Source organism: Lupinus angustifolius, chromosome LG08, assembly GCF_001865875.1.
Source record: "Lupinus angustifolius cultivar Tanjil chromosome LG08, LupAngTanjil_v1.0, whole genome shotgun sequence".
NCBI classification, from domain to species: domain Eukaryota; kingdom Viridiplantae; phylum Streptophyta; class Magnoliopsida; order Fabales; family Fabaceae; genus Lupinus; species Lupinus angustifolius.
The window spans coordinates 3124740-3143775 of NC_032016.1; the positions used below are offsets into that span (position 1 = coordinate 3124740).

The 19036-nt window shown below is 32.5% G+C and overlaps 2 protein-coding genes across 2 annotated transcripts; both read left to right on the forward strand.

The window, feature by feature from the left end:
- On the forward strand, positions 2857–8461 carry LOC109354852 (protein YLS7-like). The gene is made up of 4 exons (XM_019597632.1): positions 2857–3069; positions 3336–4178; positions 5596–5870; positions 7436–8461. Exons 2-4 carry the CDS (start codon positions 3506–3508, stop codon positions 8228–8230), a joined length of 1743 nt encoding a protein of 580 aa, XP_019453177.1. The 5' UTR covers positions 2857–3069; positions 3336–3505; the 3' UTR covers positions 8231–8461.
- LOC109354840 (AT-hook motif nuclear-localized protein 4-like) lies at positions 13843–18933 on the forward strand. Its single transcript, XM_019597603.1, has 5 exons — positions 13843–14618; positions 15735–15802; positions 16598–16729; positions 17275–17436; positions 18253–18933. The coding sequence occupies exons 1-5, from the start codon at positions 14273–14275 to the stop codon at positions 18490–18492; spliced, it is 948 nt and encodes a 315-aa protein (XP_019453148.1). The 5' UTR covers positions 13843–14272; the 3' UTR covers positions 18493–18933.

Genomic DNA, 19036 nt, shown 5'->3' on the forward strand with positions numbered 1-19036 from the left:
CTCGGTCAGGCTCATCACCAAGATCATGCTCAATGAAAAAGACAATATGTGATAGTCACGCTTAGCGTCATTGTCACACTCAACGAAAAAAGAGCAACGCTCAACACACATCCTATGTTGAGCGTCTAAATTAAAGGAATTTGACTGAAACTCTCTGTCTCAAACACATTTAGCTCGCCTTATCACGTTGAGCGCAGTTGGTGGCACACTCAACACAGGAAGTCACACTCAGTGAAAGCTGGTGCATCCAAGAGTCATACATAGCCAGTTGGGTCGCACACTAGCTCAACGCACAGGTACGTGGTGCACTGAGCGTAGAAGCTAGTATCAGAAATGTATTTAAGGCTTCAAGACCAACCAAAGATACACACTCTTACCTATTCGAATTTTAATTGTAATTTTGCTAAGTTTTAGAGAGCTTTAGCTTGCTTAGATCATAGAAAGTAGGTGTAAACATTTTAGGTGTTAATTTGTGCTCATTGTGTGTGGTTCTACCACCTTATGAGCTTATTATCCATATTTTATTTACATTGTGTGAAAATGAGTAACTAAATACTCCATTGTTGGGGTTGAATGTAGCATGAACTTAATTTGTACACTTTGATTCAAAAATTAATCCATGAAGCTCCATTTCATTTGAGTTTTGTCTTTACCTATTGCTTGTTTTTAGTTTGATCAACTATTTGCATGATATTTGAATAATTGCTTAAAGTTTCTTTCTATACTATTCTGAAACTGCATATAACTCAACAAGTAATATATTTGCTATACATAGAATTGTATTATTTGTCATTTTATGTATTTCACTTATTAACATCTTGGCATAGAGCTAATATTGTGATTTTATAACTCTTAAATTGAATAACATATGTTACTAGACATAGAGATATGATTAAATGTTCATAAAATTGAATTTTATCATTGTAGTTAAACTATTTTTGTTAAAGTATTAGTATAGACTAAGACATGTGCGACTAGTATGATAAATTTTTTTCTATATTTGTTTGCAACACCAAAGATGTATTCCATATCAAGCTAGGATTAGTATAATCAAAATAAAATAATGAAATTTCATTTCTCATTTATTTATTTATTTATTTATATATTTATATATGTGTGTGGTATATATGTTTTCTTTTGGGATTAATGGTGGAGGAATTTGCCATGTTGAGAAGTCAGAGACACAGGAAAGTTATGAAATTAATTGCGGTCTCTCATTAATCACAATACAAGGATTTGTGTGCTTTGGTAGACATTCCCTTTACAAAATGGTCCCCAAATTAAAATAAAGATCGAAAGATCGATGAACAATGACTATAGAATGAAGAAACATGACAAATGAGGTAGATGATTGTGCTATTACCCTTCGACCCTTCCTCTCCTCCAAACAACAAATAAGAAATAGTTGAGGAAGAGTGTTAAATGATTTGCTATTTTCACATATTTTGATTGAATATGATGTTTGATATTGTATATAATTTATTTCTATCTATATATATATATATATATATATATAGAAATACAAAGCGACATCAAAATGTGTCATGATACGGTTGTAAAAAAATCTTTACCTTAATTAACGAATGACATTCAGTTACATGTGTGATGTGTAATTAGATAAAAGGATGCCAAGGCATTTGCCCCATTTATTAAAAAAAATGCCATTAAATAATGTATATAGTTGTAAGAGGTACAAATCATGTGAAGTGAAAAGCAATTAAATTTTGATTTTCTTTCCCCTTTCAATTTGATCCCTTCATTGATGCCTTGAAAACACGATAGAGATTTGTCAGGTGACACATGTAATCTTATGTCATTATTTGCTTAGTTAAACCTCCTCAAATGTATTTATAATATCCAGCCTTTTAGGATTTATCTATTTCTAAGCAAGTATCAAATTCGCCGGACATAAGTTTATTCAAGAACAACAAAAATCCACAAAGTACAAGATTTACCTAAGTAGCATTTAGAAGTTTTATTAATTAAAACAGGTTAACTATTTGTTTCTTAAATATGTTTTTTTATCTTCTAAAATATATGTAGACTTGAAATTTATTACTACATTATTTTTTGTTTTGGTTTCTTCTTTTTCGTTTTGGTTTTGGTTTTCATCTCCTATGTCAAGTTTAGATGATAAACATTAATATTACCACATCAATAATGACATGTGGCTACATGGACTAAAATAAAAAAAAAATCATATTTAAATGAACTAAAAGCAACGTTATCTATTTATTTAAAAAGATTAGTATCATGACTTCTTTTTAAAGTATCATGACTTCTTTGCGCATGTAAACCAATTTTGACTAGTACACTGTAATATATTTGACAATATTTTTATATTTTGAGTGATTCAATTGCATGTTGTATTTAACTATAATATTGAGGCGATAAAAAGATTAGTTGATCAGTTAAATTGACCAATACAATATTATATTTATAACTACGTAATTAGACTTTTAAGTTTGGCCTAATGGGATATTGGAATTAGGGGTAACCAATTAGGATGAAAATGAGGTAAGACTATCAGAAATAAAACTTACCATACTCATACCCACCTATTTATATGTAACTGATATCTACAACTATCAAACATGTTCTGAAATTTTATTATATATTTATATATTTGGTAATAGTTAATAATTATTAGATAAATAATATATATATATATATATATAAATAATAATTTTATTAGTATTTTATTATTAAGATTTATTATGAAATAATAAAATAGATTACTTACCATGTTAAACTATTATAATACAACCACATGTTAGTATTGAGGGAACCTGTGTCCCACCAAAAAGCTATCATTACATTACTGGTGAGGTTTCTTTTTGTCAATTTCCTTCTATGAAATGTGTCCATACCATAATTAACACAAAATCTCTCAAAGTATTACTTCTAAATCATGATAAAGATATTACATTGAGGTTAAGCCATTCTTTCTCACACACTGGGATAGTAAAATCTCGCTTTCATTTCTTGCACACTCGACAAATATCAGAAACATTCAGAGCCAAACATTTCTTCATTCATTCCACAATGTTCATTGAATCTCCTCACTAGGTTTCTGCTTTTTCATTCGTTGCCTGATCCAATTTTTTATATTTTATTTTCTGGGTATTTCAATTTCTGATTTTCCTAATGGGTATCTAAGTTCTGAAGGTTCAATGCAGTTTTTTCATTATTTGTGAATTTATTGAAGTTGATAGGTTGCAATAAAAGTGTTCAAGTGTGAACATTATTATTATTGTTTTATCTTTTTTTCACATTTTCTCTGAGAATTTGTTATATCATATTATTTATTATTGGTGTATTTGTGGATATAACAGGTCTGCTCTTGTGGTTTGATCTAATCTCAGGAACAAGTTACCTAAATCTCCTATGTGGTTTTCATCTCATCACATGGAATCTATGTTTCATGATAACATTTTTAGATGTTTTCAATGGTTTTGAAAACTTTGTTACTTCAGGGTTTAATGTAGAGCTTGGTTAGTGTATAATGAAATACATGAATTGGAGTGCACGTAAAGGCTCTCCCAGAATGTCTTCTTCTCATCCAAGGCCTCTTTCTTGGATTGTAGTTTCGGTTGGAGGACTAGCAGTTTTCTTAATCTATGCTTCATTTGTTCTTCTGTCATCTTCAATTGGTGCCACAGTTCAGGATTTGTTTTATGTTGTAGGCACTTCAGGAAAGTTAAATGGGTCAGTAGTGTCTTCTATAAATAAAGATATTATTGATGCTAAAGTGAACAAGAGTTTAGAACTAGTTGATGATAAACCATCCTCAGATCCACAATCTCGCACTGTGTCCTCGGGTGTGTCTAGTGATAGCAGCATTGAACAAACTGACACTAAATCAAGCTCACAAGTAGAGTTGGGTGGGTCGAGTTCAGTGAATTCTCAAATAACCCAGGATGGGAGTGGTATAGAAACTTCTGATGCTGCAGCTTCTAATGCACAAGAATCTGTGACTTCATTTGGCATTGGTGCAGATTCAGCAAATAGTAGCTTGCCTGCTAGATCCGATCCACAAATTGATTTGCCGCTGGCTGCTGTCAATTCTTCCAGGGCAGAAGCTACAACATCTAATGAAGCCTCTACGTCTTTTTCTAATTCCACATCAACAGAAGATAAAGAAACACTCGAAAAGACAAATAACACATTGTCTGCTGGTGCGGTTAATTCAGATTGTAGTTATCTTTTTGCCTTGCAAAAGCTTGTTATCATTTTATTTGCCTCTCTTGTTTTACCTAATTATAAGTTATAACACTAACTTGTTTTGTTTTTCATTGGTTTATTTCTTTTGGAAACATACTACTATACTAGAGCCACAATATTATAATTAGTTTCATTTTATTAATTTTAACTCGTTAACTTTGTCGTGTAAGTTTTGTAACTTGCTAATTGCTATGATGATCTGGTTTGTATAACACCTGATCTTTATTTGTCCAATTAACTTTTAACAAGAAAATGGGGGTAGAGAATGCTTCAGTCTTTAACACGGGCATATATACACCTACCCCACACATTAGAAGTTGTTCCATTATGGAATATAGATTTTGGTATTGGATACTGAATTATTTATGAGCAGTGGACCTGCTGAGCATTTGTATTAAGTGCCAAAGCAATGTTGGGACCTGCATTTTGGTGGTTTCAAATTTTTAATGCTGTCTTTACTATTCTGGTTGCCATCACCAATTTTCTGTGAATTTTAATATGTATATATATATATAGAGAGAGAGAGAGAGAGATAATTTACTTTTTGGTCAGAAAAAGATTTTTGCTGTGCAAATGATATAACAATAGTGGTGCTGATATCCATATACTTCTATGAGTAATGGGGTGAGAGCTTCAAATGAGATTCCTTGCTTTCCACCAGTGTAGCTTGATTTTTTATTTGAGAATTTTACTTTGAGTATGATTGCTTCATGTCTGTTAAGTAGCATGCTCTATTTTATTTTGGTCTCGTTTCAAATTCTGAATTAGGATTGTTAAGAGATTTGCAAAAATTATTAGATTTACTTTGCCTTGGGATAGGGAGCATATAACTGCACATGTTGTGACATTGCCATGCAGCCGGCTAAAGGTTGTCTAAATCATACTATCGCGGAGCCAACTCTCTATGAAATTGCCATGGTGGTGTATGATTGTTATGCTGTTATCTATTAGAACATCACTTTTTTAAAGCACAAGGTGATGTGAGGTATCAAATGCAAATGTTGGAATCAGTGTCACTTGGGCAAGCCCATGGACATTTATTAACTCACCATTCATTTATATCAAAATTTCCCTATTTGTTGTTCCCAGGTTCAATTTCGAGGCAGTTTTCATATGTCAGTCCTTAAGTTTGACCCTGTCACCTTTTAGCCTTTCACAATCTGCATTTAGTTTGTAAATAAGACTGGCACAAATACTTACTGCCAGACACAAACTATTGGATTTAAAATCTGTGATCTGACTCAACCATTTTTTAAGTGGGGATGTCATTTATGTTGTCGCTACATATTATAAATATTCTAAAACATATGTAAATTATTAGTAGATGTATTTTGTATTCTTGTAATTGGTATTTTCTATTCTGTTTTGTAGACTGTGATCTGTATCATGGAGATTGGATATATGATCCATCAGGACCATTATACACAAACAATTCTTGCCCTGTATTAACACAGATGCAGAATTGCCAGGGTAATGGAAGGCCTGACAAGGATTATGAGAACTTTCGATGGAAGCCCTCTCAGTGTGACATCCCACGATTTGATCCCAAGAAATTTTTGGAGCTGATGAGAGGGAAGACCTTGGCTTTCATTGGAGATTCAGTGGCTCGAAACCAGATGGAATCAATGCTGTGTATTCTCTGGCAGGTTAATTTCATATTTCTTATTGATCTGTTTTACATGGCAAATAAAATGATTTCAAATGGTAGATAAAATTCACTGTTTTGCTGACTTCTCATTGATAATATCTTCTCATGGTTGCTGCATATTATGTGATTATGAATTTTCTTGACATAGGGATACATTCAACATATTTGAAGTATACTAATTAATATTTATGAGACTATCCATATGGTTGCCTAAGGCACACATAATTGAGTCATATACGATGCACTTTGTTCGATGGAAAACTAGAAACACAAAATCGCCTGCTGCCAGAAGAACTTTTGACTTGAAAATTATTTTAAATAAACAAACAGGATACCTACTGATATTACCGTGAGCATGGTAATGCATTTAGTTCAGATTTTATATTTGTTTGATTTGGTATAATGTGAAGAAATAAATTAACTCTCTTATTGTAGCGAGTGCTTACTTTATTGTGTGACGTTCTTGTCATGGTTACTTCCAATCCTACTTTTTAGAATTTTTTAATTTTAAGAAAATTCTATTGGCACTTGTCAACTGCTAGACCTGCTTGTAGGTGCATTTTAGTTAGTAAGCATGTCAAGAAAGTGTTGCAAAGTAAGTCTGGCACCGTATGTATCATAGTTTCGGGAATGTTCAAATATTTATTGGGTTACTCGCCAACTGGTTTTGAGATGAAACCTTAATATGGTATCAGAGCCAAAACCCAACTTGTTTTTGATTTTTTTTTGGGTCAAAGGTTACCCATCGCCTGGTCCGTCGGGTTTCTGTGGAGGAGCCATGTTGGGAAGTAAGTCCCACATTAACTACCTCATGGTTTTGGGAATGATTTAAATACTTATTGGGTTACTCCTCTTATTACCAATTAGTTTTGAGATAGAACCTTAACAAAAGGCTAAATCAAGCTCCAAGCCTCCAACTAAAATGAAATAATTTATCTCAATTGCGGGAGATGGTCCTCCAACTCTCTAGAATAAACCTAACTTGGCTTGGAAATTTTATGCCTTCCATGTCCTTGCCCAGCTAAATTATATGAATGTAAAAGGACTAGGTCAAGAACTCTCTTCCTGTGGCTTTGGCGCTTGCCTGCTCGGTACTGCACTTGTGCCATACCATGTTCATTATTGATAGAAACCTAAGAGCTGGACTGAGAATTTAGAAAGTAAAGAGTGAATTATATTGAAGAACAAAAATAGGAATATGAGTTTTCTATTTCCCTTATTCACTAGAACATATGTAAATTGTATTTCCTAGTCACCCCTATATATTGAGTCATTTCTTCCCAGACTTTTGAGAATCTGTCGTAAACCCCAGAGGTACCCTTTTTACAAAGAACAAATTGCTCAATTCTCACAATTCTAATTTTCTATTCTATTATCTCCTCTTATTTATACCCTCTCTACTAACTAACTAATCTGCTCTAACCACTAACTATTCTAATTACCCTTATATCCTAAAAATTACCAAATTGTTTGTTTGCTCGCCAGCATAATATATGCATGCATGTGTGAGCTTCCTTTTTCCCCACAGTAATATACTTAACTGAAACAGTATGTCACTTTCAGGTAGAGAAACCAAAGAATAGGGGAAATCGTCACATGCAACGATATTATTTCAGGTCCACTTCTGTAATGATTATTCGGATATGGTCATCATGGCTTGTCAAACTAACATCTGAACCATTTGATTATGCTCCTGCTCGTGTGGATAAACTCTTTCTGGATGTCCCGGAGGAGAAGTTGATGGAATACATCCCGAAATTCGATGTGGTTGTTCTTTCATCCGGTCATTGGTTCGCGAAGCAGTCTGTGTATATTCTTAACAATGAGATAGTGGGAGGACAATTGTGGTGGCCAGACAAGTCTAAGCCAAAGAAGATTAACAGTGCCGAAGCATATCGTATATCTGTTGAAACAATTCTCACTGCTCTTGTGACACATCCAAATTACACAGGGATTACAATTGTGCGTTCGTACTCACCTGATCATTACGAGGGTGGGGCATGGAACACCGGTGGATCATGCACCGGGAAGGTTAAACCTCTTGCACCTGGTGAGTTGGTGGAAAATGGGCATACAAACTACATGCATCAGCAACAGGTTACCGGTTTCAACCGTGCTATAAAAAAGTTAACAAATAAATCAAAGTTGAAGTTAATGGATATCACTGAAATGTTTCAGTATAGGCATGATGGTCATCCTGGTCCATATAGGAGTCTTGACCCGAACAAGATTACAAAACGTGGCCACGATGGAAGGCCGCCACCACAGGATTGCTTACACTGGTGCATGCCAGGTCCTGTAGATACCTGGAATGAAATTGTGTTTGAAATCATCAAGAGAGAACTTGATGGAGTATAGCTGCATCCTCAGAATTGTTTAGTTCTTTATTTTTTTATTTTTTTTATTTTAAATCTAGCTGCATGTTATGCTTAGTTTGGTAAGAATTGTCCAGCTGCATCTTTTCATAGAATATTGCTATACTATAGAGAAATTAATTTACTTTTAAGGATTGGGGTAATAAGCTGTTTGCTTATTATTCCTCAATTATCAAAAGCCATCATATACTACTTGCACGGCTAAATATGTTCATGAGCAACAAGTTCTGATTTCAAGTATGACATTACAGTGTGTTTACATTTTTTGAAGTGATTGTTTGTGAAGCATTGGTGGCCATGTGACAAAATCCATTACATGCCTTTCCAATACCAATGCATTTGATTTGTTAACAAGTATTAAAATATTGGATATAAAAAAGTGAGCTCAAATGTATGAGTCTCCCATCTAATAGGATCGGGAAAGAATAGAGATAGATGTACGTAATTTTTATCCTCATGAGTGAATATGATATTATGATTTGAATATGTGACTTCTTAGGTCATAAGATAAACAACTTTATTGTTACACCGAGAGTCATTTTTATTGAATATATAAAAAAGGGTAGTCCAATATGATAATATATAAATAATTTTGAACTCTACTTTATTGACAAAGTCTTAGCTTAAGTGAAAATCATCTGTATAAATGAAAACTAGTCTTAAGTTTTATGTATTTTCCCAACTTGCATAAGTTATCCCACTCCAAATTAAATAAATTAGCAACTAAAAGCTATTTCAAAAAATGGATAAAAATTAGGATTGGTTACTTTCTTTATTTTCCATAATGTGAGTTTGAATCTATAGCGCTTAAATTATCTAAACCTCAAACTGCAAGTGGATTTTCCTCATTTCAGATTTCAACATAATCTATGAGATCTAATTGGTTATCAAAGGCTTGGAAAAAATCAATTTTCTCATCCATTTACTAGATCTCTTTGTTTGTTCAAATTATTTTTTCATGAAATTGTGATCAGAAGTGTACCATAGTTTGTTTGGACTTTGGGTTATTGTTTGCACAGTACAAATTGAGTTTCAGACACAATAAATGTACTCATAGTCAACATTCTATTCTGCACAACACAATTTTTTGGTGACATTGTAAACAACACAATTTTTTGGTGACATTGTAAACAACACAATTGGAATCACATTTTCCTAAAAAATAATAATTGACCCAAGCATATAGCCACGCTAAATATTTACCGGAAATATTTTTCTTGCTCATATCAATCTTAATTGACTCAAGCATAATTGCTTGTATCGAGACTATATGCAATCATATATAAAAGTTCCATGAGAAATGCAATTGCTATCCATGATACAAGTTTGTATTCATCAAAATGTTAAACAAACATGTTATATCATGTTTTAAAACTAATTGAGTTATGGTTGAACATGATCCTTTTTCTTTTAATCTCAAATATAGTTTTCAGTGGAAGTAAAAAAATACAATTTACTCATAAATACATATTTGATTACTTAACTCAATTTGTTTTCTTCATTTTATTCCCTTATATTTTTTGTATATCTCATTTAAGTCATTAACTTCATTTTAGTTATCAAGTTGGATTAAAATTCTTGTCATTTTTCTGATTTTATTGGGTAAAAGTAGTTGATAGCTATGAACTTTTACCCCGTAACTACAAAAAAATAGTCAAACTTATTGTTCTGTAAAACAATGTGAAACTTACATTCATTTTATTATGAGAATAAATATCTCCTCGTACCAGCTTTCGACTAGTAAAAATATAACATGCGTACTATTTTGTTTAATTTTAAAATATTTTAATAGAAAATGATTAAATATGACATATGTCATAGTTGAAATTGTTAGATGAGATAATTTATCTCCTTATACTAGTGATACTTTATTTTCTTATATTATCTATTATTTATTTGCATTAATTTATTTAAGAATGAATAATATATATTATTTATTTTCTCTCTCTAACAAATGTTGTATGGTTTGAATTAAAAAACGGTAAGTTGGGAACAGGAAAAAGGCGATGAGTTTCCCTATAGAATGGGTTCTACTTACTTTAACTTACTTTTCATCTTTACTATCAATTCTATTATGAATATCTAATAATTTAGATATACTTATTAATTCAAAACATTAGATTTTCCTAAAATTTCAGGCTAGGATAATAAGTAAGTTTAAAAACCTTACTATACTGATCCCTCCCCACTTCTATATAATTCCTGTTTGAGCGGCTTTCTAGATTCGTTTGCTCTCAATGCATGAAAAGTACAACATATTACGGCTAGAGAAAGAGCAAGTACAAGAGCAAAGGAATATGTTAAACCAAGCCCTTCAAAGCCTCAGAGTGTAAAAAAGGGACCTAGGATTTCAACTTGAGGTGCAGCTGGTGGAAGAGTTTCCCTTGGAGGAGCAATGCTTCAAACTCCAAAACCTGATTCAAAAGCTGGTGTCTATGTATAACCCACACTCATGCATTACACACATTTAGAACTATTATGAAAGCTAGAAGAGGGTTGGATGTTGCTGGTGTTCCTTAAAAAAACACTCATTTTGTGTTGGAAGAAGTGCTCTTGACATAGAAACTCCTCTGACCCAATAACCTTTTTCTCCTATCTCTTCCAATGTATCATTGAAAGCTAATATGGCAAATGCCAAAGATGAACTGAGAATGCAGAGAACAATATCACTTAAAAATGTGCCATTTTCTACTCCCTCCAAGATAACCATTGTGGTTGATGAAGAGAACAATATCACTTAAAAATGTGCCAATTCATGCCCCTGCTACACCTTCATCAGTTCCTTTTATTTAGAGGTGACTTAGTTCAAGAGATTGTATATTTTTTTGAGGAAAGAAGGCTTGCTTGTATATTAGCATGATTTTTTCTATTTGAATTTTCATTTTATTTGCAAGTGTAATGGGTGGGAAAAGGATCATCCCATAATTTTCTTGTATGTCCTGAACAGACCAAACTTCATAAAATAATATCAAAATATTAATTTCTACTTTTATAATTTTTTTTAAAATAAATGAAACTTTTTTATTGGTTTGAGACACCAAGTGAAACATAAATGAGACATTTGATCCTCATACTAATGTTTGATCTTTAAGTCAATTATGTAATTGACTTCTTGATTGTGTACAAGCTTAAAGTGTATGACATTTTTTTAGGATAAAACATTATTAAATTATTTGATACATATACCCAACTTCTAATAATAAGGCTGGATTATCATTTCTGATTATTTCATCTGAAAATTGTCTTAAATCTTAATCTTAAAGAGAAGATTAAGACAATTTGATAGATATAATGAATTGTACATTTTTTGACCATGTTCTATTGAATCCATCAAATCAACAAGAAAAAAATGTTGATATCTATTTATCATTGTATATGCAATTTTCTTGTATTAATAGTTAGTAGCATTACTCAATTAGGTGTACTGGTGTAGGTCTTAATTGTCCTTACTAATTTGGTTATTTTACAGACTTTTCACAAATGACAAAAATTTTGGTCCATGTGCCTTGTTGTATCAGCAGTGACACTACATTGAGCACAAATTTTGAGCATCATAGATATGCCTTAACAAATCTAAACAACATGATATAAGAAACATGGTACATGTTTTTTCCTTTTATTTCCTTTTCTGATTACAAGAGGAAAAGTGAGTTTTAAAAAATGGTCTATTTAGTCAACAGAAACTAAATGAGGAGACAGAGAAAAAGACCGCAGTGGTAAAGAAAATAGGAAAAAATAAAGCATGCATTTAAAGTGACATTTATAGACCGAAAAAATGTTGCTCTAGTAGTATAAGGTTCTGTTAGACCCTTAGCCAAGAAGGTTAATGATTTTATTCATAAAAATATCACTATTGGGAAAGGTAATTACACACTCAAAAAAGATTAGTTGTTTATCAAAATGGGTAAAGAAATATCTCTGGTGGTACAAAAAAATTACAAGATTCACTGAACCAAGAGGGTATTTCAAAATTTTTTTTCTCTTACAAAATAATCAATTTTAATTTCTTGGTCAACTAAAATTTGTTTAACTGAAAAGACAAAGAACATGCCAGTAGTTGGGGAAATGCAATGGCTACCATAGCTTTACAGCTCTGAGTTTTTATTTTAATAAAACCTTTAAATAACTAAATGCCAGTATTGCATAAAAAAAGCATTTTCTTTCCTTTTCAAAAAATAATACATTTTTTAATGCATTCAAATTAAGTATCTGCATTCAGTCATTAATTAAATCATGACATTTGATCCTCATACTAATGTTTGATCTTTAAGTCAATTATGTAATTGACTTCTTGATTGTGTACAAGCTTAAAGTGTATGACATTTTTTTAGGATAAAACATTATTAAATTATTTGATACATATACCCAACTTCTAATAATAAGGCTGGATTATCATTTCTGATTATTTCATCTGAAAATTGTCTTAAATCTTAATCTTAAAGAGAAGATTAAGACAATTTGATAGATATAATGAATTGTACATTTTTTGACCATGTTCTATTGAATCCATCAAATCAACAAGAAAAAAATGTTGATATCTATTTATCATTGTATATGCAATTTTCTTGTATTAATAGTTAGTAGCATTACTCAATTAGGTGTACTGGTGTAGGTCTTAATTGTCCTTACTAATTTGGTTATTTTACAGACTTTTCACAAATGACAAAAATTTTGGTCCATGTGCCTTGTTGTATCAGCAGTGACACTACATTGAGCACAAATTTTGAGCATCATAGATATGCCTTAACAAATCTAAACAACATGATATAAGAAACATGGTACATGTTTTTTCCTTTTATTTCCTTTTCTGATTACAAGAGGAAAAGTGAGTTTTAAAAAATGGTCTATTTAGTCAACAGAAACTAAATGAGGAGACAGAGAAAAAGACCGCAGTGGTAAAGAAAATAGGAAAAAATAAAGCATGCATTTAAAGTGACATTTATAGACCGAAAAAATGTTGCTCTAGTAGTATAAGGTTCTGTTAGACCCTTAGCCAAGAAGGTTAATGATTTTATTCATAAAAATATCACTATTGGGAAAGGTAATTACACACTCAAAAAAGATTAGTTGTTTATCAAAATGGGTAAAGAAATATCTCTGGTGGTACAAAAAAATTACAAGATTCACTGAACCAAGAGGGTATTTCAAAATTTTTTTTCTCTTACAAAATAATCAATTTTAATTTCTTGGTCAACTAAAATTTGTTTAACTGAAAAGACAAAGAACATGCCAGTAGTTGGGGAAATGCAATGGCTACCATAGCTTTACAGCTCTGAGTTTTTATTTTAATAAAACCTTTAAATAACTAAATGCCAGTATTGCATAAAAAAAGCATTTTCTTTCCTTTTCAAAAAATAATACATTTTTTAATGCATTCAAATTAAGTATCTGCATTCAGTCATTAATTAAATCATTTTATTAAATTTCCAAGACGGACGTGAACCAATTTCTTAACCAAATTTTATAGTTTGAATTTAATAATTAAAATATATTAATTAATAATTAAATTCCCAATATTTAATCACTTTATTTTAATATTTATTTTCCCCATTTTCTTCCACTTTATTTATTTATTCCACCTTTTCCTGCAAAACCCTAAATTCATATATCACTTTGGAGAATTCATCTAACGGAGTTTGTAATTTTCTCTGTAATTGTTGAATTTTCTCTCAAAAAATTGTGTTAATTTTGAAGTTCTTTGTTTTCTCTGCAATGGTGAAGATTTGAGCTTACAGAACTTCGATTTTCTCGAAGACCAAGCTCAACTCTTCCAAATTCACCTTCTGGGTTTTCATCTTTTCACCATTCCATACAAAAAAGTTTCTTTTTTTGAAGTTTCTTCTAATTTTGTAAATTTTCCCTGCATTCAAATCTGTATCTGTTAACTAAAGTTAATATTTTTTCCTTAAAATTTTTATTTTCCCTGATTTTTTTTCTGTGTGAAAACGTGTGAATCTTCAATGGGTAGGGTTTAAGCAAAGTTTCATGTTTTGGGGTATCTTAGTTTTTCATTGATTGCACAAAAATGGAGGGAAAGGAGAATTTTGTTGGTGCTGGTATTGCTCATTCAGTGGTAGGTGGTGAAGCTACTAATAGTTTCCAAGTGGCTCCTAGAATTGAGAGCAACTTGGATTTTTCCATGGCCACGGTGCCAGCACCGTCGCCGGCTACAGAGGGGAAGAAGAAGAGGGGGAGGCCTAGGAAGTATGGACCAGATGGTAAGGTGGCAGCCATGGCTTTGTCTCCAATGCCGATTTCGTCATCAATTCCGTTGACCGGAGACTTCTCAGCTTGGAAAAGGGGGAGAGGGAGGCCTGTTGAATCTATCAAGAAGTCAACATATAAGTATGAAGTTGAAAGTCCAGGACAAGGTGTTATATAGCTCTTTGATCAGTTGAATTTGAACTCTAATAATTGCTGATATTTTATGTTTTTTTAGTTTTACTGTTAATTTCATCTGGTACTGGGATTTTGTTTTTACTGTTAAATTTGCAGTCTTTGATAATTATGACTAGGAGAGTAATAATAGAGTGAGTTTCTCTAGCCTAGTTGGTTTGTCATTTACCTCTTTAGTGTAGAAATATCATAACTACTTTTTTCCTTTGGTTTCTAATCTAATTGATTTGGAGAATTAGTTATTTCCTTTGATCTGTATATTTAGCATGCATGTAGTTTTCTCGGTTTTGATTTATGCTAGATTGCTATTGTATTAGAGTTTATGAGGGGGTGGGGGCATGGGTGGACCCTTAGCTTAGATTCCTTTTCAGATATAGAATAAAAGTTGTGAGGTGGATGGGGATATTTTGTGGTTGTTTTTTTTTCAGGAAGCATATGTACTCTCTATTTTTGTTTAGGAAGTAAGAAATAGAATCTCATAATATGACGAAGAAAATGTTTAGAGTAAATGAAGGAGCCGTCGGCATGTTCAATAGGTTGACCCCGTAGATAGTTAGTTGATGTGGCCGTGCTTGAACTGGTCTAAATAATTATTATTTCCAACAGTTGACTGACTGCCTTGTTTGATATTGGCCTGGACCATGTCATCTTGCAAAAATAAGGACCAAGTATTGAATAGTCTGGCATGGATTATTCATGAATCGACATGATTGGAAAAACGGGTTTCAATTTTAGGAATTTTGTTCAAAGGCATATTTTCAGTTAAGAATTTATCTATGCATGAGGTTAAGAGTGGCTTCGTAGAATGATAGTGTTTATTTATATCTTATTCAAATAAAGTAGGGTTATAGGTCATAACTCATAAATATCATATAGAAGAGCAGATGCTTTATTAACTTGATGATGATTAGTGAAATAGAGTAGATTCAGGTTAACAATGCATCACATTTGACTCATTAAATGCACCTTCCTGGCTATTGCTTTTTTTATATATAGCTTTTGTGAATCAAGTAGGAAATTTCTCGTTGGATTTGCATTAATACATTCTTTTATTCTGTGACTCTCTATCTACCCATCTACGTATATTATAGGTGGGGGAATTGCATACACAGTTGGTGCCAATTTCACAGCTCATGTGCTTACAGTAAATGCTGGCGAGGTATTCTGTTTATTTCCTTCGAGGTCTATATCCTGAAGTGTTGTTAGATTGTTGTTTTTATTTAATCAATTTGTGTATGAATGCCATATACAAAGTAAATGCAAAGGCAACTTTGTTTTGCTCACAATTCAAATGATTTTTACATTTCATAAAAACAATTATTTTATTAAAAAAATCTTACCTCCAAACTGCTTGTAACTTTTAGAGCATGTGGTATTTCCCTTTCTGCATATTGGAGTTCCAAACTTGTTTTTTGTATTTTATGTATACTAGTCATAGTTCATGGCTTAACTACTGATTATGACTTGTCTTTTACGTGGGTTACCCTATACTACTACTAACAATTACATTATTTCTCTTGTTAGTAATAGGTATTAAGCAATAATATTCAATTTCATAAACCTCTGATTCTGGAGATTATAGTTACAGGATTGGCTGAATTGTTTAAAGAAAATATTGTCCCAATTCCCAAGGTTATGACTTATGAGCGTTGAATTCTAGGTTTGGTGGTTCCAGAAAAGACTTCGAAAAAATAAGTCAAATATTGAGTATAATGAAATCTAAAGTACAATTATGTTATAATGTAACTCTTAAGTTTTTAATAGAAACGTTAGCAACTTGGTTTTGTTGCACTTAAAGAAATATTGTTACTTAGAGTATATAATACTGACATGACATAGCACAATACGGTGTCATTATTTTAGAAGTAAAATATCAAACTGCAGTTTATTTTTTAAGAATTATTGCTGTGCAGTGTGCTTAATTGTATTTTGATTTTCCTATGGCTTGTCTCAGGATGTTACTATGAAGGTTATGTCCTTTTCTCAACAAGGATCACATGCTATATGCATTCTGTCTGCAAATGGCACGATTTCAAATGTTACACTTCGTCAACCGACTTCTTCAGGGGGTACTCTAACATATGAGGTGAGTTCAATTCTATGTCATCGGTACAAAAAGAAAATAACTTCAATCTTGTGATTCTTATTCAGATAATGTTTATAGCATGAACTCGATTGCATAATAGTATCACAAATACATTTGGTTTATATGCTGTCGTGTTTATCTGGCATTGTATGTACTAACTACTTGGTATGACATATTAAATGTTATTTTTTTCGAGCAGCCTGAAAGTTGGTTTTTCAGTTATGTCCTGAGTTTTTCTTCTGTAGAAAGAAGCACACCGTTATATGATAATCTGTTACATTAAGTAGTTCACCGGCCAATTGGTTGCTATAGCAGTCTTGTGACACTGAATGTTGATGTGAAATAAAAGGAATGTGGTTAACTGTTTCCTCTTATCCATGAGCCCTAGATTTGACGTGCTTTTTTTTAAATCCCGGCTAAATTGTTTGAAAAATTCCCTTATAGCTATGCTGTTAACATAGTTTAGCATCCTTCCCTTACGAGCACTATGGATGAATGAATGCCTTTTGGTTTTCACGCTTTCCTTGCTTGACACTCATTTACAGGGACGGTTTGAGATTCTATCCTTGTCTGGTTCTTTCATGCCAACTGATAATGGAATTGCGAGAAGCAGATCCGGTGGGATGAGTGTCTCTTTGGCAGGTCCAGATGGTCGAGTTATGGGGGGTGGACTTGCTGGTTTGCTGATAGCTGCAGGTCCTGTGCAGGTAAACCTCATGCTATTAAAAGAGGAAGGTCGACTAAATATTCAAGAACCTTGTGAAATTGTTATTATGAAGTTTTCTAATGTTTGGAATAAAATAAGATAGTGCAAGTGTGGTTGTTCAAATTGTTCCCATCATCTTAAAGCAATAGTTTTAGTCTGTTAAGTTTTTTATTCGATGACCAATGCTCTTGGATAGAAATTATAATTAACTATAGTCATGCTATATTGATGCTCTTTGAAAAAAGGAGCAGAGCACATGCAATTAAGAAATAAAAACCATTATTATACTCAAAAAAGAGAAGAAATAAGATCCAAATTACATGTACGAAGGGCATGTCAGTCATGGTAATTTTTTTCTATACATCCAAGCTTTGACATCGATTTTACAACTTCCACTGTTTATTACTTTATTCATTAAAATACTAATTTATTTTTTATAGCAATTTACAAAACACAAAACATAGAAATCTATGGTTTCTAACTTGAATGTCAAAATAACATTGCTCTTTCATTTAGTGTAACACCTCAGCCTTGACATGTGACTCCTCTGAGTCCATGAATTTACTGACCGCTCCACCCTTTAAACCCAAATACCCTTGCAGTATTTTATTGCCCCTAAAGCGAGCCTCTCGTGACCCCTCTGGGCCCATGAATTCCATTGAGTTACAGGAGGCTTGCTTTCAGGAGAATAAAATACTGCACGTGTATTTAAGTTTAAAGGGTAGCATACTTAGTAAATTCATGGGCCCAAAAGGTTCACATGTTAAGGTTGGGGTGTTATAGTTAGCACTTCTCTCACCATCTTCTTCTACTTCAGGTTGTTGTGGGCAGTTTTCTTCCTGGTCACCATTTGGAGCATAAAAACAATCAGAGGAGGGTGGAGCATATATCAACTATTACCCCTACACATGTTAATCCTATCTCTAATGATGACGGAATAAAAGTTAGTTTTGGTGGATTTAAGCCTATTATGACGCCTGCTGCATTTCAAGAAGAGCATATTGCTTCTTATAACAATGTTCAAGACTCTAGGAACTCATCTGCTGATGATAAATAACCTTTCGCCGAAGAGGACTCCAATCCAAGCCAATCTGATATGTAAGACATGCTTCATGTGAATTTTGTTATTCTGCAGAGTCAACCTCATTTCGGCTCACTCATTCCTGACTGACACCGAAAATTAACTTACACGAATGACAGAATTCTGATAGTCGGGTGACAGCGTCGCTATGGTTTTGACTCAAAAGTTTCACTCTTTTCCTTTGGTACTATGGTGTTAGGTAGGAAATCTATTTGTAGGTTTTGTATGTTTCTGTTTTGCTGATGTATCTCCAGTGCTGTTTACTCATTGTTGTAGCAGTTAAATGTAGGGTATATGTTGTGCCATTTTCTCTATATGGATGCTATAAATGTGAGTGGAAGTGAGTGTTTCTGAACTATGTAAGTTAACAATATTATTTGTTGTGAAAGAAGAAATTGCATATCAGTTTTTTTAGTTCATTCTTCTGTTACAATGTTTCTTTTCCAAAGTATCAGCAGGAACTAACAGATATGTTTATTTACCTGCATAAAATGAGTGTTTCAGAAATTTTGTTGTTCCT